General features: G+C 48.4%; 1 protein-coding gene across 1 annotated transcript; it reads right to left on the bottom strand.

Moving 5' to 3' along the window:
- Positions 1-578: 578 nt before the first annotated feature.
- On the bottom strand, positions 579-12,587 carry NTSR2 (neurotensin receptor 2). Its single transcript, XM_023198510.1, is given in 5 exon segments — positions 579-948; positions 950-1,124; positions 2,453-2,543; positions 4,480-4,753; positions 11,794-12,587. Coding segments are annotated over 5 exon segments (1,239 nt in total). The 5' UTR covers positions 12,418-12,587; the 3' UTR covers positions 579-873.
- Positions 12,588-21,161: the final 8,574 nt, after the last annotated feature.

Genomic DNA, 21,161 nt, shown 5'->3' on the forward strand with positions numbered 1-21,161 from the left:
TCTGCACTCAGTGAAAAGCACCATTCCTCCCCTGGCCTCAACCCTACCACCTCCAGGTACAAGGCTGGCGGTAGGAAGAGGGCCTGGCCTGTGCGTGCAGTGCAGGGACTGAGGCCTGCTGTCAAACGGGCAGAGCCTGCCCTGATGAAGAGAATTAAGATTCAACTCTTGTCCAGCACTGTGCTGGCCAGAGCATACCTGGGCCACATGTGCCTTGTGGCAGGGTGTGCATGGCCGTTTGTTTCCCCGTAAGCCACATGGGCTGGCTTGACCAGAGGTAGGAGGGGACATCAGCAGTGCACTGGCTTTCCAGAGCCTGCAGAAGCTGCTGTCAGTGTCAATAGCTGCTCCCTGCCTGGAGAGAATGGAGAATCTTACTACAGCTCATGTGAGGTACCAATTTGGTCAGCTTCTGGGGTACTGTTGATTTGTCATTTGAGGAAATTCATAGGACATCTGAGCATAAAACTACAGAAAAGTGCCGTGGGCTTTCAGGACAGCAGGAAAGCAATGATAATAGCCATGCAACAACCGTAGCAACAGAAATAATAGCCATGCAACAACAGTAGCAACAGAAATCGTGCCAGCAAAAATTTATTGAGCATCTACTATGCACCAGGCTGTGTGCTAAGCACTTTAGTCTCAGACAACACTAAGAGATGGGTGCTCTTCTTTATCTCCACTACACAGATGAGGGAGCCTGAGGCTAGGAGGGGTCACGTGGCTTCCCTGCACTTGATGGTTCTCAGTAGAGCTGGGGTTGATGGAAGTCGCCCTGGCTGCAAAGCCTGAATGATTAGTGATAAGGCTGCTCGTCTGCTTTGCCAGATGATTAAGCAACTGGTCATTCTGCTTGTTCTGTTCATTTTTGTATTACATTCGGGTCAGGGCTTCTGGGGGATCCCCAAAGCCTGAAGCTGTATCCATTAGGGTGGGACTCTGGGGCTTCAGGGGGTAACTGCTCCATGGGGTGGTGGTCTCCACACAGGCAGCTGAGGGCTTCCAGGAAGAGTTTTCTGAAGGAGGAGGACATGATGTTGTAGAGGAGAGGAGTCACTGCTGAGCTGACGTAGAAAAGTGTGTTGGTCACCATGTAGAAGTAGTGGTAGAAATTGTACAGTGGGCTGCAAGAGAAACCCGGAAGCCTGGTTAGAGGATCAGTCACCTCCTCGCAGTGTCCACTTCCTGCTGGAGAATGCCTCTCCTCCAGAGGGCTGCGTGAGGAAGCCTGTTTTCTGCTATCAGGAAGCAGAGTGGTTTTTGTTTGTTTGTTTGTTTGTTGTCTTTTGAGACAGAGTCTTGCTCTGTCTCCCAGGCTGGAGTGCAATGGCACGGTTCACTGCAACCTCCACCTCCTGGGCTCAAGTAATTCTCCTGCCTACAGTCCTGAGTAGCTGGGATTACAGGCACACACCACCATACCCAGCTAATTTTTGTATTTTTAGTAGAGACGGGGTTTCACCAAGTTGGCCAGGCTGGTCTTGAACTCCTGACCTCAGGTGATCCACCTGCCTCAGCCTCCCAAAGTGCTGGGATTATAGGCGTGGGCCACCACGCCTGGCTAGGAAGTACAATGTAAATTCCACAAATGTTTTCATCACCAGCAGCTGACGCCCTCCACCCAGCTTCTATGATCTACCATTCCTGGGCTGCAGTTCCTGATCACCTCGTGGTAAGGTGACACTGCTGACTGACAGGGGCCGTCTGTCCAGCCACTGAGGCCCTGGGTGCCCCGGGCTGCTGTGTGTGGTCGAGAGATGTGGCTGCACTAAGAGCCAAAGGTCCTTCTGAGGAGCCGCACTCCTTGCTGCAGGTTCTTTGCAGTGGGAAGTGCTTGGCACGAGCTCATGTTGCCCGTGCAAGTGTAAAGGGTGCTGATGGCTCCTGAGGAGGAGGCTTCTGTTACATGGCTCTTTCTGTGGAGGCTTCCTGGGACCTCGATTGTTTTGGATGTTTGGCTCCCACTTATGATTGGGGCACAGTGATTTCCGAAAGGCAGATTATGAATTCTCTCATCTTCTCCAACCGTGTCATAAAAGGGGGTGCATGTCTTGGTCTCTGCCGAGGAGACCTTTGTTAGCTCATGGGGTCGCAGCTTTGTGTCTTCCTCACACTCTCCTCAGAATAGGAGAGGAAGGAGAGAGAGGGGAAACCTCCGAAGCATGGCCCGTTCTCCCCCTTCCCAGACTGCAGGCTTCTCTTTCTCCTGTAGTGAGAATCCCACAGTCTTGGCTAGGCCTCTCACGCACATGGCTTTACCAAGTCGGAGACGCTCTGTTCCCCATCCCTGGCGGGGAGATTTCAAGGCACAGACTGCACGGGACCAGGTGGAATGCAGTCCAGGGTTCCAGAGGACCCAGCAATGGAGGGTCCCTCTGCAAAGCAATAGAGACCCCAGGCCCAGGCCAGTGGGCCCCCGCCCTGTGTGCTAGGGCCCTTCTGCCACACTCACTCAGTCCACGCGTCATCGGGGACGTAGCAGTACATGAGCCTGCGGGCATGGTACGGCAGCCAGCAGATGACATACATGGCCACGATGGCTCCTGCAGAGCATGGGAGAGCGAGAGACAGCGCCAGGAGAAAGCAAACACATTCTCAGTTACACCATTGCCGAGGGAGGATGATGCCCAAGGGGTCAGCAGCATTGCCCTCTAACTTGGTCCTGGAGTCAAGGGTTGGAAGGACACTTTGAGGTTATCTGCTATATCCCAACCTGAATCTCTTCTCAAACCTCATATGATCCTGTCCTCTGGGTGAATGTCCACTCTGGCCATGACCTGGACACAGCATGCTTCTAGGACCTCCTCCTGGCCACTAGAATATATTCCCAACCCAGGGCTAGGTATCCCTACTTGGTTATCTATCTGCATGTACAACAGAACTTGTGTCTTTCTTGGGCTAGGCATGGTGACTCACGCCTGTAATCCCAGCATGTTGGGAAGCCGAGGCAGGCGGATCACTTGAGGTCAGGAGTTTGAGACCAGCCTGGCTAATAGGATGAAAATTAGCCGGGTGTGGTAGCAGGTGTCTGTAATGCCAGCTACTTGGGAGGCTGAGGCAGGAGAATCGTTTGAACCTGCAAGGAGGAGGCTGCAGTGAGCTGAGACCACGCCACTGCACTCCAGCCTGGGTGACTGAGCAAGACTCCATCTCAAAAAAAAAAAAAAAAAAGAACTTGTGTCTTTCTTGTCTTAGAAAGCTTCTTGTTCCTTTAGTCCTTTCTCTGGTTAATTTATAGCACTGCCATTCATCTGGCACTCAAGCCATAAGCCAGAGACTCCTATTTTTCTGTTCCTCTCTGTATCCAGTCTATTAAAAAGTTCCTTCTTAGCATCTCTCCTCTGTGTGCTTTCCCTGCTCTCACTGCTACCTCCCTAAGAGACTCTTACCTCCTCTGCACTGGACTATGACGAGTTTCCCAACCTCCCACCCCTTCCCTCTCCTGCTTCTATTCTGCTCTGACTGGCAAAGCCATAATCTAGCCCAGGGTAGCCCCTGAACCAGCAGTGTCAACATCAATGAGAAGCCTGATAGAAGTGCAGAATCTTGGGCCCCGCGGCTTGTATTTTACGACTCTCCAGATCATTCTTACGCACACTGAGGTTTGAGAGGCACCATTTAGCCCATTCTCCAAAGTGCTGAGTGCAATAGGTCTCAAAAGCAAATCTCCCCTCACTCATGGACATCAACTTTTTCAATGACTGGCCATTGCCCATAAAATGAAGGCTAACACCTTCATGTGCTGACTTTGTGTTACTTATTACATCACATTGCACTTAGCTCTCGTGTTTCTGTCCATACACAAGACTGACATTGATGACAGCAGAGACTCTGTCTTGTACTTGATCCTTCTATACCCTAGTTAGTGCCTGGGTTATGGTGGGTGCTTGGAGAAACCTCTGCCCTCCTGTGCCTTTTGGAGTTTCTCTTACAAGGCCAAATTTTCCCACAGACTTACAAAACAAGAAAGCAAATGGATCAGTGTTGTAGGAGGGAAAATGGAGTTCGAAGGGAACTGGACTGAGGGACACAGCCCATCTGACAGTCCACAATTTGCAGCCGTAGTCTTTAACTATAACTGTTCCTTGTGTTCGTCCACACTGCCAGACTTACTGAAAAGTGGTCAGGTCTCTGCTTGCCTGTGTGTGCTACTCCCTGGAGCAGATTGGAGGCTTCATGTACAGAATTCTTATTCTTTCCTTTAATTATACCACCGAACCCTACAGGAAGTCTGTTGGTTATACAGTTCCCCTGGGACATACGATAAACGAAGCCTTGAGAGAGGTAGTGACTTGCCGAGGTCACCCGGCCAGGGACTGGTGGAGGCAGCCCTGGAATCTGGCCAGGGACTGGTGGAGGCAGCCCTGGAATCTGGCCAGGGATTGGTGGAGGCAGCCCTGGAATCTGGCCAGGGATTGGTGGAGGCAGCCCTGGAACCTGGGCCCGTTTCTTCTGGGGTGATGTTGCAGAGGACTTAACTGAGAACCTGGACGCTGCGCTGGAGGCTGCGGATTCCGCGCACGTCTTTGTGTCTCACCAGGCTGACCTGGCCTCCCTGGATAAAGGTCTTCTTCCATACGATGAAGCTGAGGAGACCCTCCTCACTCAGCAGCTCCAGGCGGCTGGGGGTGGAGCTGCCCGGGGCAGAAGTGGACGGCACTTGGGAGCAGAGGGCCAGCAGGTGGCTCACCATGACCCCATTCAGGAAAGCAGTTAGTGCCAAGGGGAGCACGAAGGACACCAGCACATTCACCTGTGGAGGTAATGCCAAGGACTGTGGGGCAGCGCCAGGGCCCTGCGGCCCTCGCCATCTGGCCATGCCCCAGGCCCAGAATCTTCGTCAGCAGAAGGGGCGACAGAAGGGTTAGAAGATAAGATTGAGAAAGTTCTCAAAAAGTGAGGAGAGAGAAAAGAAAATCTCGGATTAGTTTAGGATGTTCATAATAGGGGTTCCAGAAAGAAAAAAAAAAAAAAAAATAGAGAAAACAGAGGGGAGGAAATTTTACTTGAAAATGCATTCAAGAAAGTTTTCCCAAAGTTGAGGAATCTGAGCTTCTAGACTGAAAGGCTGCCTGAGTGCCCAGAAGAATGAATGGAAATAGACTCACAGCAAGTCTCGTTCTTATGACGTTTAGCACCTTTTTGAGTATAAAGAGATCTTGAAAGCTTCCAAACAGATAAAACAGGTCACATAGATAGGATGGAAAACCAGAATGTCATTCACTTCTTAAAAGCAATGGTGGAAGCTAAAAAATCATGAGCAGTGTTTTACAATTTGTAAGAAAAATAGCTTCCATCTTAGAATTTTATACCCAGCCATATTGTGACAAACGTGAGGATAAAAGAAAACAATTTTTGACATGCAAATTCTCAAATATTTTACCCTCTATGGACCCTTCCTCAGGTCTCAGGAGATTAAAAGAACATATGTTCTAGACAAATAAGGTTATAAGCCAATAAAGAGAAGGACCTGTCATTCAAAATGGGGTACCCCACAGAGGGCCCAGGGAGTGATGGAAGGGAGCTCCCAGGGGGCCCCTGTGCAGATGGAAGAGAGTCCCCAGGGAGACCCTGCGCAGATGGAAGGGAGCCCCCGGGGGGTCCCTGTGCAGATGAGACTTCCCTGTGTTCCCCCTGTGCACTAGAGAGCAACCAGTGGGACTGGAGCAGGAGGCCAGAGAGCTCCAGGGAGAAGTGAAAAATAAAAGATGAAACTGGTAGATTATCTGATGGATCGGAACATATTGAAAGAGCATTTACGCTTGTGATAGAGAAGCTAAAAATGAACTACAAATAGGTATGTAAAAAAAACTATGCAAATGAAAAAAAAGACTATACATTATTAACTGCAAAGAAAACAAAAGTCCTAGGATTAGAAAGAAAATACAACACATGGGTCATCTGTGAAGAATGTTTACATAGTCACAATTACATAAACACTGAACATAAATTTAACCCAGCACAGTGGTAGAATTATACTGGAAGGAGGATGGGGCCAGTGTGTGTTGGGGTGATGGTGTCAGAGGGCAGGAATAGGAATGTAGAAGAGTAAAATGCTCATTTTCTATAGGTGTATAAGACTGTGGATACAATTTAAAACTGAGAAATAAAGCTAGTGTGCTCTTTAGAAATATGGAGGCAAAGAGGGCAAGAGACAAGAACACATGGTATTTGCCTCTCAACTAGAGAAATGAATCAGAGTGTGGAGAATGACAGGATTGCTGTTTTCCATCACACACCTTGGGTTATCATTTGATACTATTTGACTTAGAAAACCGAATTTATTTATATAATACCCTGTGTTTTAAATGTTTACTTTTAAAAATTCAAAATCAATGTGTTCTAGGGTTTCTCCTCATCAGTTCTAAGCCTCTCTTCCACCTTTCCCTTAGCAAACATTTTCAATACTGAGCTGCTTTTTTTTTTTTTTTTTTTTTTTTTGAGATGAGGTCTTGCTCTGTCGCCCAGACTGAAGTGCGGTAGTGCAATCACAAATTACTGCAACCTCTGCCTCCTGGGCTCAAGTGATCCTCCCACCTCAGCCTCCCGAGTAGCTGGGATTACATGAATGTGCCACTATGCCTGGCTAATTTTTGTATTTTTTGTAGAGATGGGGGGGTCTCACTATGCTGCCCAGGCTGGTCTTGAACTCCTGAGCTCAAGCACTCTGCCCACCTTGGCTTCCCAAAGTGCTGGGATTTTAGGTGTGAGCCACTGTGCCTGGACTAACTGGATGATATTTAATACCACTTTAAAATCAGTAGGAACTATCTGAATTGGACCCTGTGCCTTTTTATGGAGTTATCATTCATGCCTTTTTATCTTAATGTTTGCTCGCAAATCAGCAACACTGAGGGAAAAATAAAACACTACCTATGACCACCAGTTTAGTTTGTTGAGGAACCAAACAGGTTTATATCAGTAATGACATACTTAATTACTATCGATTTGTAGCTTTAATACCAGTCAAGACAAAGATCAAAAGTAAAAATATATTTATACATTAGTAATTAATCTTTGGGAGTTTCAAAATCTTTCTGGGAAAACTATAGTTTTTCGTACTTTCAAAAACTGTGAGCTTTTTTCTTGTACCAAAAAACACTGATTAATATGAACAGTGAATCAACTCACTGATGAAATATTAGAACCAAAATATCCTAATTTGAGTCTGGTTATTTTGTTGTGTTAACATACACTGTATGTTTCAAGTTAAACATTTTTAAATGCACTATTTGTCAAAATATGTTGTTCGACTGACAGACTTCGTTGCACAGCTTCATTGCTCCAGCCAGGTTGAACCATGTCAAGGAAACTATGTGAGTAGCATATTTAAGACACAAACATTGCTTGGCACTGTTTTTTTTTTTTTTTTTTTCCAAGCTTGTCTCCCAGTTAGGAACAGCCTAGAAGTCACCACTCCAGACTGTGACAAGTGGTGGAACACGGCTCCCAGGCATTGTGGAAATATGGTTCATTGTCACAGCCGTGCCAGGGCTCAGCAGAGAACTGCATAGCCAGGTTGGAGCAGCAATGTGCTGACTCTTCTGCTGCAACTGGGAACCACGTTCCGGCAGCTGGGAGGTAGATTCCTGTACCTGCTGCTCTGTGCTTAGTGCTAACTTGTCATGGGGCTAAAGGTTACTAGTGTGGATGATAAAAAATATTGGTTCTGACAGTAGTTCTGCAAATACACGCTTTATAGACCTTGTATCAGCAGCTCTGGAGTAATGTCTTGCCTCAATAAGTAGCTCTGGGACTCGGAACCAGAATGTTACAGCTGCTAGATCCAGATCTGCCCAAGCCTTCAAAGGTGAACAAAAAAAAATAGAGTACCACTCATATCAGTGATTTTGACTCATCTTTACTCAGGATCTTTACTCATAGTTAGAACATTGGCAGGTTCTAGATCCCTATGCAACTCCCAGTGGTCATGCAGGCAGCAAAATGCATCTAGGATGGGAGGTGATGATCACCTCACTATCCCCCAAGGTAACTGAGCTGGCTTCTTGTTTGTTAGTAACTCTGCACCACTAGCTTGTAAGTCAGAGGTCATACAGAAGCCCTGCTTCCTTGTCAGCGTGAGACAGAAAGACTTTCTGAAGAGGGAGGGCCCGTGGCTGCTCAAGCTCATGAAGGAACCACCTTTCCTCTTGGCTTTGTAGACGCGACCCCGAATGCCTCAGCCTACTTTGCAGTCCTCAGATTCCAACAGGTCCTCAAGTGGTTCCCACTTGCCTCTGAGGCCAAGAAACCAGGTCAAGGCTGCAGGAAGGCACTCAGTCACTTTAGCCCTTGGGATCCTGCTACCCCAGCAGCAAGAGCAAGACCTGAATTGATGTGGCAAAAGGAGGATAATACCCCTTGGTAGAGCGGGGTACCGAGTGCTAGTGGGCCAAAGTGGTGGGAAGGCCTGGGAAGATCTCCTGGGCGAAGAGAGCAGAGAGATGAGGCTGCGGGTCTCCAGCTGGCCCTCTCCTTGCTGGTCCTCCCACTGTTGCCCCAGAGGCCACAGGGACAGCTACTGTGGGGTTCCTCACGCCTACCACTGTCATGCCCCTTCGCTTACTCATGCTCACATTTTTAAAAAAATATGTATGTATATAACTTTGTTTAAAGAGTAAAGATGTTTTCAAAGCAAAAAAGTAAAAATAAAAATAAAATAAAAAAACAACAAACAAAAAGTGAACCTAGGCCGGGCGCACTGGCTCACGGCTATAATCCCAGCACTTTGGGAGGCCGAGGAGGGTGGATCACAAGGTCAGGAGATCGAGACTATCCTGGCCACCATGGTGAGACCCCATTTCTACTAAAAATACAAAAATTAGCTGGGCATGGTGACACGCGCCTGTAGTCTCAGCTACTCGGGAGGCTGAGGCAGAAGAATCGCTTGAACCCAGGAGACTGAGGTTGCAGTGAGCCGAGATTGTGCCGCTGCACTCCAGCCCAGCGACAGAGCAAGACTCCATCTCAAAAACAAAACAAAACAAAACCAAAAGTAAATCTAGAGACGGCAAATGGAGCTGAGTTATTATGGAGAGGCCAGGGGTGGGGGGAGGAGGGAGCTTGATGATGAGTGAGGGGAGGAGGGAGGGAAGGAGGACAGCAGAGCAGGTAGGGAGGGAGAGAAGACGGGACAGGTGGGAAGGCCCTGATTCTGCTTCCTGTGAGCCAGGCACTGTACTAGGCTGGGAAGGGAGAGCTGGAGTTAAACCCTCAGGTGGGAAGAAGAGGCAGGAAAGGAAAGAAGGTGAACATTTGTTGAGGACCTGCAATATTCTGGGCAATTCCACATGATCTCATTGAATTATCACAGAGGATGCCAGAAGCCATGTTCTTGCCCTATGGACAGACCTGGGCTTGTGAACCCTACCCACAGACACCCAGAGGCCTCTTTTTGAGTCTGGGAAGAGCAGGAGAGAGAGGGGCTCCTGGGAGCCTGGAGCCCCTGATTCTGACCTGAGATCTCAGCTGCCCCAACATCCTTGCTTCAGTTTTTAATTTTGGCTGAAGCTGCCTCCAGTTCTGCTTCCATCATTTGCAGCATAGAGTTCTGACTACACCCCTCTCCAGCCTCTTTTTCCCCTTCCACAATGGCTAGAGTTTTTCATTTCAGAAACAGATTATGAACCTTTAATTTTTAATTTTTATTTTTTGAGACAGGGTCTTGCTCTGTCACCCCAGCTGGAGTGCAGTGATGCAATCATGACTCAATGCAACCTCAAACTCCTGGGTTCAAGGGATCTTCCCACCTCAGGCTCCTCAACAGCTGGGACGACCAGGCACGCCAGCACGCCCAGCTAACTTTCGTACTTTTAGTAGAGACAGGGTTTCACTATGTTGCCCAGGCTGGTCTTGAACTCCTGGCCTCCCACCTTAGCTTCCTGCCTTAGCCTGCCAAAGTGCTGAGATTACAGGCTTGAGCTACAGCACCATGCCTTATAAACTTTTAAATGCCAATTTCCATGTGTAAAATAAACAAAGAAACAAATACATCTTCCTCAGGCATTTGGTCCCTTCATCCCTCTCTGCAGGCCAGATCCCACTCTCCGTACCCCACATCCACGGGAGACTCGTGTCCTGATTCCAGGTGCCCATTGGAGCCCCCAGACCCACGGGAAAATCACTGCAGACAGTTGTTCATAGGAGATTCCATGTGATGGGCAAGCTGTGTCTGGGCTGAGCCTGTCAGAAAGGAACTAGGAGAGGAAGATGTTGTTTAAAGAAATAAGAGGTGACAAGTTCACCTTGGCCCTGTTGCCAGGACAGCCACTCCATAGAGGTATACTTCTGAAGATGACTCAGTGGCCTCCGTGGATTCCAGGGGTGGGACTCGGAGACCTCCATGTATTCTGGGGGCTGGACTGTGGGGCATGCTCAAGATCTGGAAGGATTCTGTCCATGGAGAGTCCCTGTCCCCTCCACAATGTTTAGATTGAATGGGAACAAAGCGGCTCCACTGAACACCCATGAAACCTTAAGACGTTGCCTGCTCCATGGATTTCTCCCGGTTGTGAGTGAAAAGCAGGTTGGTAAGTGAACACCTTCCTTGAGGCCCTTCGGTCCCCTACCCCTGCCCAGGGTATGGATGAGCAGATACAAACAAAGGTGGGGTCTTCAGGAATGAGGGGAGGGTATAGAAAGAGAGGGGGACTTTAGAGAGGGCCCTTTGACCATGTAGGCAGGCTGGGCTTCCAGCTGCAGGAGGCAGCTTAACATGAGAAGGAGCCTCACCTGGGGACATGGCACTAAGCAGCCGCTCAGGAGGCTGCTTAGGACGAGTTCCCTAAGGAGCCTCCGCACCCTCCATGTGCCCTGATGAATTCACACAGTAAACTCTCCCACATACCCTCGTGTGCCAGTGTGCAGAGAAGGGGTCCTGGCTCCACCCTGCTTTGTTCCTTTAGGTTTTCTGGAGGCCCAGCAGGGCCTGGAGGGGCCTGTGCTTTCTCAGCCTTTCCCACCTCCCCAATGTGCTGGATACATGAGATCACGGTCTAATGTGACTAGAGTAAGCAACCAGAGGACACTGGGTTGTAGAACAATGTGGAAATGGAGACAGACACTTAGAAAGGTGAGCATCACTTTCAGAAAATGCATTGTGAAGTGCTGCAAATACATCATATGCTGAGAGAATTCAGAAGACAGGGGAGAGTCCCTGGAGTTGGAGAGGAGGTGAGAGCAGAGCTGCACTTTGGGGGATAAGAAGGGTTGGAATCAAAAGCAGAATGAGCTTTTGACTTAAAAGTCAGAGGCTGGGCATGGTGGGGGTTCGGGGAAAGTGGGAGCAAGAGGTGTTGGGGGACAAGTGGCCTGGGGAAGGCAAGGCTGCCAGGGAGAAGGTAACAGGAAATGAGGTTAGAAGCCTGATCAGGCCTCTGGAAGAGAGGCCGGGAGTGCCTTCCCCTCCCCACCTTACCTTCAGGGAGGTCCTCTCCAGAGCCATCTGGGGGACTCGTTAGAACACAGATTTCAGGCTACAGAGGCAGAGACCCGGGTGGGTCATGGACTCCGTATTTTCACAGGCTCTGCAGGCCACTTTACGCCCAGTAACGTCTGAACACCACTCTCGCAAGAGTGGGAACATTTACTTTGGAGTTGATTTTGAATTCATATAGGGATTTCTCTCAATGCTTCCCTTTGGCCATGCCTCCCTCCATCTAGTAAAATGGGACGAGGCAACGAGACCCAACTTTCTGGGTGGTGGCGAGCATTAAAGTTGAAAATGCCTGTTCCCCGGGGAGAGGGGGTTCCCTCCTCCCAGCTCCCCCCAACTCCCGCCCTCCACGCCCTTACCTGGATGAAGACTTGGAGCGCGGTGCGGCTCACCAGCACGGTGCACACGCGCGAGGCCGGCTCCGGCTCCCCGCCCGCCGTCTCCAGCTCGTTCTTCTGCCCCATGATGAGGGCCATGGGCAGGGCGAGGCCGAGGGAGGCGGCCCACAAGAGCGCCACCAGCCGCCGGGTCCGGCGCGGCGTCAGCAGGCTGCGGGCACGCAGGGGCTGGCACACGGCCAGGCAGCGCTCGGCGCTCAGGCAGGTCACGCTCAGCACCGTGGCGTAGGCGCACAGCTCGCGCACGAAGTAGTAGCCGCGGCAGCCCAGGTCGCCGAAGACCCAGGGGTAGTGGAACCACACGAAGCTGTAGAGCTCCACCGGCACGCCGACCACCAGCAGCAGCAGGCCTGAGAGCGCCAGGCTGAGCACGTGGTAGCGCAGGCGCCCAGCGCGCCCGGCCCGCGCCTTCAGCACCACGTGCACGGACAGCGCATTGCCCGCAGCGCCCAGCGTCCAGATGAGTGCGTACAGCGCGGTGAACAGCACCTTGGCCCAGAGGCGCGTGTCCACGCCCAGCCGGGCGTCCAGGCTCAGCCCCAGGTTGGGGCTGGACCGCGGGGGCCGCGGGCTGCTGGTCTCCATCCCGCTCCCGCGGCCGGCGCTCCCTTCCTCTCACTGCCCGGAGTCTGGGCGAGCTGCCTGGTTAGTGAGCACCTCCTCTTCTCTGGGAACCTCTAGAACTGGGAGGACACGCCCCCGAAAGGGTGTCCCTGAGCCAACGTGGGACCGCGAGTGCCAGCCCGTTAGCGTCGGTCAGACGTCTGGGTTCTGTTCAACCCAGGGAAGCGCGTGTTGGTGGAAAAGGGGTTCCTTTGGGGGCTGATAGTCACGAGTTGGGCCGGACTCCATCACTTTCCAACTTTGTGATCTTGGGCAAGTTTTTTAACCTCTGTGAATCTGGTTTTGCAACTTTATTATCGACACTGCAGAATTTTTGGGAAGATGAAATGAGCGAATGTGTGCGGAAGTTTCTACCTGCAGCATAAATAGACATGGTGCTTTCGTCTTGAGCCTTGGCGCTTGTGTTGCTTTGTGTGTGTGTGTGCAGCTCGGGAGAGGTCTTGGGAAAGACTTTCCCAGCGGTTCTTACTAAAGGGCTGTTTCAATGCCGCCCTAAGAGCCCCAGGAAGCTCCTTTGTCACTGAGAATACATCCTCATGGTGCCACACTTTCCCAGTCCTTTGAGAGTGTCATTCTCATGGAGCTAGGGGATGAAGTGAAAAGTGTTTTTAGCATGCTTTAAAACCTTTCACTTTTCTAAATTCATGCAGAGCACCAGAATTTTAGAGCTGAAAGGCCCAGAGGCCTTCTTACCTCATCAAAGAACCCTTGGTATTTGCTGGGGTGGGGGTGGGGGTGGGGGGCAGAATTGAAATTGGAACCCAGGGATCCTGACTTTTTTGCCTTCAGCAAAGTTGTTATGGCCGGGTGATAATCAGTTTAATCTTCCATGTGGGCATATAACCATATCTGCGTTGAAATTGAGATTATGTAAATATACTTTTACTGTGCACAATAAATTTATTGAAATTATAAGCAGTTATTGAATGATGAGAATCACTAACAACCAGGGCTGGATTCTTAGGCGTGTGACTGTGTTTTTGCACAGGGTCCCATGCTTGAAAAGGCCTTGTCCTGAGTCAAATGCTGTTGTCATCCGGGAATTCTGCATCATTTTTGAACAAGGAACCCTGCGATTTCATTTTGTATAGAGTCTTGCAAATTATGTAGCCAGTTGTAACTACAAATGAGAACATCCCACAAGGAAAGTAAATTGAGCAGAAGCGATTAGACATGTATTTAGTCTGATGTGTTTTGCAATTGAGGAACAAAGAAAGGAAGAGGGCTTTCTTTGTCAGAATGTGTGATTTTTAAAATTATTTACAATTCCTTCCTAAATGGTATTTTGAAGTTTTAATTTTATTTATTTATTGTTTATTTTGAGACAGAGTCTTGCTATGTTGCCCAGGCTGGAGTGCAGTGGCACAATTTCCGTTCACGGCAACCTCTGCTGTGGGGAAAAGAAAGAGATCAGCCTGTTACTGTGTCTATATAGAAGGAAGTAGACATAAGAGACTCCATTTAGTTCTGTATTTGAAATGCTGTTAATCTGTGACCCTACCCCCAACTTTGTCCTTGCTAGAGACATGTGCTGTGGTGACTTAAGGTTAAAAGGATTTTGGGCGGTGCAGAATGTGATTTGTTAAACAAGTGCCTAAAGGCTGCTTGTGGTTAAAGGTCATCACCATTCTCTTAAATCTCAAGAAAGAGAAAAATATTTGTCTCCTGCCCCTCCCTGGGATTGGAACATCTCCGGGTAATACCCATTGTGTGCCTTGTTTACTGAGTAAGGAGAAACCGCCTTTAGGAATAAGGTGGGGCTTGCTGGAGCAATACTGCTAAAAGGTTTATGGAGATGTTTGCATATGCATCTCAAGGCACAGCATTTTCCTTTAAACTTATTCATGTTACAAGGATTTTTGTTCATATGTCTTACTGCTGATTTCCTCCCTACAATGATCCTATTTTCTATCTACTCCCCTATCTTTTAGATGGTAAAGATAATTATCAATAAATACTAAGGGAACTCAGAGGCTGGCGCCGGCGTGGGTCCTCTGTAAGCTGCGCGCCGGTCCCCTGGGCCCCGCTTTTCTTTCTCTATACTTTGTCTCTGTGTATTATTTCCTTTTCTCAAGTCTCTCGTCCCACCTAACGAGAAGCACCCACAGGTGTGGAGGGGCAGGTCACCCCTTCACTCTGCCTTGAGGGTTCAAGCGATTCTCATGTCTCAGCCATTCGAGTAGCTGGGATTACAGGTGTACACCACCAGGACTGGCTATTTTTTTTTTTTTTTTTATTTTTAGTAGAGACAGGGTTTCACCATGTTGGCCAGGCTGGTCTCAAACTCCTGGCCTCAAGCAATCCGCCTGCCTCAGCCTCCCAAAGTGCTGGGATTACAAGTGTGAGCCACTGTGCCTGGCCCTGAAGTATTCATTTTTTTTTTTTTTTTTTTTTGAGACGGAGTCTCGCTCTGTTCCCCAGGCTGGAGTGCAGTGGCCGGATCTCAGCTCACTGCAAGCTCCGCCTCCCAGGTTTACGCCATTCTCCTGCCTCAGCCTCCCGAGTAGCTGGGACTACAGGTGCCCACCACCTCGCCCGGCTAGTTTTTTGTATTTTTTAGTAGAGACGGGGTTTCACAGTGTTAGCCAGGATGGTCTCGATCTCCTGACCTCGTGATCCGCCCGTCTCGGCCTCCCAAAGTGCTGGGATTACAGGCTTGAGCCACCGCGCCCGGCCAGAAGTATTCATTTTAAAAGGAAGGTCATGTCCACTTAATTTCTTGTGATCTCAAGGAAATTAAGAGATGAATCAAGGCCCTAAAACCATAGGAGAGATGATGAAATTGCTGGGCAGTGGAGAGGCTGTGGTGATACACAGTGCTTGTTTCTCTGAAATCATTGTTTAGGATAATTTTATATGGCATCTCACAGGCTTAAAAGCTTTTAATGAGTTAATAAACTGCTACAGATCCAACTGTTTTTTCTATATAAAAGTCTCAGTATATGATGTGAAATCTGAGACAAAATAAAAAATGTTTGTCACGACCACTGCCCAGCTCTGTCCCTGTTTTCAGCTTTGATTGTGTTCCACCCGAAGACTCCTCAGAGGAGAGAGGGAAGCCCATGTGAACGGGCAACAGAGAAGTTCGTGTATAATACATGATGCTTGGGGTTGAGAAATTATCTCAGAATAATTTCTTTAATATCAAGCATTATATGCCTTTCCTGTCTGCTTCCTCTTTTCTGTTACTCAAAGCGATGGAGTGTATCATGCTTCGCCTTTTGCTTTTGTGCCAGCAACTCAAAATTAAATGTAATATTTACCCTGGCATCCTAAAGGTTAACATTTATGCTTTTTCTTCTTCACATGCATAAAATCACTTCTGCTGCATATTGAAGTACAATGATCATTTCAAAGGAAAGCATTTGTGCACTTGCGCGAGTCACAAGATGAACTTGCTGCTTTATCCTTGGAATATTATTTTTACTTGAAAGTATGACTGCCAATCTATGTTTATTTAGGCCTGGGTATTTGGCAGATATTTTCTTAAAAATGAATGAAGTAAGCCTGGCACTTAGGGAAAATACAAATAACAGAACATATTTTGGCAAATAAATTTGTAACATTTGAGCTTGCAAAAAGAAATTAGGATGTTGGACCATAGTATCTGCCATTATGAACTTGACAGTTTCCCAACATCCAAAGACTTCACTAATGATATCAATGGTGGTATTAGATAATGTGATTTTTGTGTAATGAAATGTATCAACAGTTGGATGATCTGCATGGCTACTAGATGAACCGGTATTTTGCAAATAACCAATGTGTGAGGGTATAAAATTGTGCATGAGTAAAAGACCCATTCAAAAGGGAAAGTAGACCAATGGATTTTAATGTAACTGATTATAAAAAATTCATCAGTATAGTTTCAGTTTCCATATTGTAACAACCTTTAAGAAGCCACTACTTGTCAAATTTGGTGTAATATCAGAGAAGAATATCCACAAGTATTTGAAAGACTATTAAAATATCCCCCTCTTTTTCAATTACATGTCTGTGTGAAATTGACTTTTCTTTATATACAAATTGACTTTTCTTTATATACGTCAACCAGTAGGTGAATGGATAAGGAAATTGTGGTATATCCAGAAAATGGAATAGTATTCAGTGCTAAAACCAAATGAGCTCTCAAGCCAGAAAAAGACATGAAGAAATCGTAAATGCAAATTATTAAGTGAAATAAGTCCATACGAAAAGGTTTCATACTGTGTGATTTCAACTGTATGATATTCTGGAAAAGGCAAAACCATGGCTACACTAAAAGGATCTGCAGTTGCCAAGGGTTGGGGGAAGGGAGGGATGGATAGGTTGAGCACAGATTTTAGGACAGGAAACTACTGTGTATGACCCTATAATGGTGGATACATGTCATTATACATTTGTCAAAGCCCATAGAATGTACAATGCCAAGCGTGAATCCTAATGTAAACTGTGGAGTTTGGGTGATAATGATGTCGGCGTAGGTTCACTAATTGTAACAAACGTACCACCCTGGAAAGGCATGCTGATAGTGGGGGAGAGGTGGGGTGAGTGTGTATATGTAGGCACAGAAGGTGTATGGGAACTCTGTACTCACCAGCCAATTTTTGCATGGGCCTGACATTGCTCTAAAAAATAAAAAGTTTATTAATTAAAAAACCACGACAGGATTTGACTTTTTTCTTATGGTGGGCACTCTCCAGAGTATGAGGTGCTATTGGCGCTACTCACTTAAATTAATTTTTTTTTTTTTTTTTTTTTTTTTTGAGACGGAGTCTCACTCTGTCGCCCAAGCTGGAGTGCAGTGGCCGGATCTCGGCTCACTGCAAGCTCCGCCTCCCGGGTTCATGCCATTCCCTGCCTCAGCCTCCCAAGTAGCTGGGACTACAGGCACCCGCCACCAAGCCCAGCTAATTTTTTTTTTTTTTTTTTTTTTTTGTATTTTTAGTAGAGACGGGGTTTCACCGTGTTAGCCAGGATGGTCTCGATCTCCTGACCTCGTGATCCGCCCGTCTTGGCCTCCCAAAGTGCTGGGATTACAGGCTTGAGCCACCATGCCTGGCCTAAATTAATATTAAAATAGAGACCAGGCCTGAAGAATCCCTGAGCAGACAAAACCAGTTAAGCCATGCAGGTGACCTTGACCTTGTTTGCAAATATAAGCAAAACTTAACTTGGGCTATTTCTTGTACCTATATTTTTTTAAAAAAGAACTTAAGCTCAATCGATCAGAAGCTGCCAACTAACTTACACAATTAGGGACATTCCAGTGAGATAGGCCAAATAAGTCAACTACATGATTGTAACACATGAAATATTTTCTTTGCTTTACTTCTGCATTCGCCATATAGAAGCCCTCCCCTTGGGCTCTCCGGGTGGAGCCTGGAATCACTTTCAGCTTGGTGTTTCTCGATTCATGAACTGCTATTCATTCAAATAAACTTTTTATAATTGTATTGTACTTCAGTTTACCTTTTAACAATGCTAAAAATGAGTAAGGCCTGAACTCTGTCCTGGGGGGGCCTCTGTGGTGTGGGGATGATGAGACAGAAACTCACAGGCAATTAAGCCTCCCTGGACATTCTAAGTGTCCAATAAGGGGAGTGGATGATGAGGACTCTGCCTAAGTTCCCGTTCCTGGCCAAGTGAGACTCGCTGAGCCTCAGCTTCCTCCTCTGGGAGGTGACACCGCCTAACCACGAAGAATGTTCCGAGATTAGAGGTGAAATGTGTGAGTAAAGTACTTGGCACAAACAAAGAAGGAATTCAGAGACATCAGTCCCAGTCACCCTTTCCCTCGAAGGTCAAAGGAAGGAGAAATCATTACAGGTAGAGAGATCAGGGAAGACTCCCTGGAGAAGGGGGCATTTGGCCTGGGTCTTGAAGAGGACAAATCTGAAAACAAGGAGAGCAGGGCAGGAGAAAAGCATCCCAGGAGGAGTCATAGCATGAGCTAAGGGTTAAAAGTGAGTAAATACTGAGTGCTCTTGGGGGTTCATAGGTGACTCCCAGGTGCAGCCTGGTCTCCAGGAGACAGGTGGATTGTGGATTCTTGACAGCTGGGGGTTCCAGGGAAATGTTTCAGGGACATTCAGCTTGGTCCTGGCGGAGGTCACTTGGGGAGCAATGGCAGATTCGGGAGCTCTACTGGTGGAGAAGTTGGAGGGTCTATAGCCAGCAGTTGTCCCAAATAAAACAGAGGTTCGGTGTCTCCATCTGTAGAGTGGAGCCGTCTATGCCTCCCCAAAGTGACTATGGGGATGAATAGCTGCTGCCATTCACTGAAGACATTGTCAAGGACTTTCATGCATCACCTCATATATATAACATATATATACACACACACAACCTTCTGGGGGAGAAACTCTATTTTTATCCTTGTTTTTCCCAGGTAAAGAAACGAACGTTCTCAGAGGTTGAGTGAATTGCTCTAAGTCAACACAGCTTCTAAGGGGAAGAGTCAGACAGGGAGCCCAGGCCTGTCTGATCCAGAATGTGGGATTTAACCACCATGCCAAGGTTCGGGTTGGCCCTGGCATGGGCTGGGAATCCCTTCAATGGCCATGACCCCATTTCTTGGCCCACTTTGTAGACCAGTGGAGCTTTCAGTGGCCTGACGTAGCAGTGGGACATGTGTCACTCTGACCACCTGTCTCCTCCAACACCTGCTGCCAACAGGGGTGTGAAATGGCCGTGCCTTGGGGCTGGAGCTCTGAGGACCGAGGACAAGATGCAGCCGGCTGCAGCCTCTCCCCCCGGCTTGGTTTGTATGGGAGACTCCCCTCGGACTGCACCTTCCTAATCGATGCGATGACTCTGGCTGTGCCTATGTTCACAGCAACCCCTTCTTACCCACATAGTCTGCTTCTACCAGATCCTGGCCAAATGCTGAACATGACCAGGTATAATTCCTCACCATCTTATCACTCGTTGGTCATGAGGTTCTTAAAATATCTTGACAGAATGAATTAAAAATAGTAGTAGTGCTGGTGCCCCAGCTCAGTAGAAGTGTCTTAATGGCTGTTATTTTCTGCCTTACACTTAAGGACATTTCGGGGCACTCACACTGAGGGAGCTATTCCAGGTAGTGGCTGTTGCGGGGGGTACCAGCTCTGCGCTGGTCCTTCCCCAGCACTCTCTGAGCTCTCCTGCAGTAAGGAAGGCTAGGAGCATCAATGTCCCTTTGGCCAGGGTCATGGCACAGTGACCTGGGACGGCAGAGGCCTGGATTGAGTACACTATGTCCCTGCTGGATCCACCATGCTGGGGAATTGCTGGCCTCCAAGCCTGTAAAGTGAGGGTCACTATGGTATGCCTGTTGTATTAGACAGGCATTTATTTCATTTCATTTATTTTCCCATTTCATTCCCATGACAATCCCAGATGGATTTTGTTTGGGCAGGGGTGCCCTCTGGAGGGAATGAAGAAGAGGAGCTGTAATGAAAACAGCAGAGACAGACTGCCAGGGGAGGCCTCAGGAGGCCATCATGGCGTCGCAGGCTGTGGGGACAGAGGAGGACCAGCACCTGGAGAAGTTGAGTCGGCAGCCTGACTTACTGCTGCAGCTTCTGCCTCCAACCGTCCTCCTGCTGGCTCCCCCTCACTGCCAGGACCAAGCTGAATGTCCCTGAAATATTTCTCTAAGTCCCTGGAGCTGTCAAGAATCCACAGGATGCCCCGATCCCCTGGTGACCAGGCTGCCTCTGGGAGTCACCTATGAACCTCCGAGAGCACTCGGTATTTCTTCACTTTTAACCCTTAGCTTCTGCTATGACGCCTTCCTGGGATGCTATTCTCCTGCTCTCCTTGTTTTCAAATTTGTCCTCTTCATGAAGACCCAGGCCAAATGCCCTTTTCTCCGTGAAGTCTTCCTGGATCTCTCCACCTGTAATGATTTCCCCTTCCTTTGACCTTTGAGGGAAAGGGTGAGAGGCTGGGACTGACGTCTCTGAGCTCCTTCTCTGTGCCAAGTACTTTTCTCACACACTTCACCTCTAATCTCACAGTGGTCCTCAAGGTTAGGCGGTATCATCTCCCAGAGAAGGAAGCTGATGCTCAGTGAGGCTCACTTGGCCTGGAAGGGGAACTTAGGCAGTTCTCCTAGTCCACTCCCTTTATTGGACGCTTAGAACATCCAACAGGCTCGCATGACAGTGTTCTAAAGTTTCTTCTCTAGCCCTGCTGTGCTCCCAGGGCACGCTGTTTCTCTCTCAGTGAAACTGCAAAGCCCTCTCCTTCAGTTGTCGTTGAACCAGATAGTGGCCTCTGTACCCTCTCTCGAAGTATGCCCTCTGCCCCCACCTTGCCAAGAAACCTCCCTAGTGATGTGCCCTCCCTTTCACCCTGGGCAGGTCACCTGAGCCCAGCCTCATCACCACTCTGGGCAGAATCCAAGGCTCATGCAAGGATTAGGTTTAGATGAAGAGCACCACCGCCTTTGACGTCAGCCTGGCCCTATTCCACCACTTTCCAGCTTTGGGACCCCAGGCCAGCTCTGGAAGCTTCTGTTTTCTGTTCATAACCTTATAGGGGTGTTGCGGAATTATATATGATCATGCATCTTCTTCTGTGTTTTGAGATGAGGTCTCACTCTGTTACCCAGGTTGGAGTGCGATGGTGTGATTTTGGCTCGCTGCAACTTCTACCTCCCCGGCTGAAGCCATCCTCCCACCTCAGCCACTCTAGTAGCTGGGACCACAGGCGTGCATCACCACACCTGGCTAATT

This window comes from Piliocolobus tephrosceles, chromosome 15 (assembly GCF_002776525.5).
Source record: "Piliocolobus tephrosceles isolate RC106 chromosome 15, ASM277652v3, whole genome shotgun sequence".
In the NCBI taxonomy this organism is placed as follows: Eukaryota; Metazoa; Chordata; class Mammalia; order Primates; family Cercopithecidae; genus Piliocolobus; species Piliocolobus tephrosceles.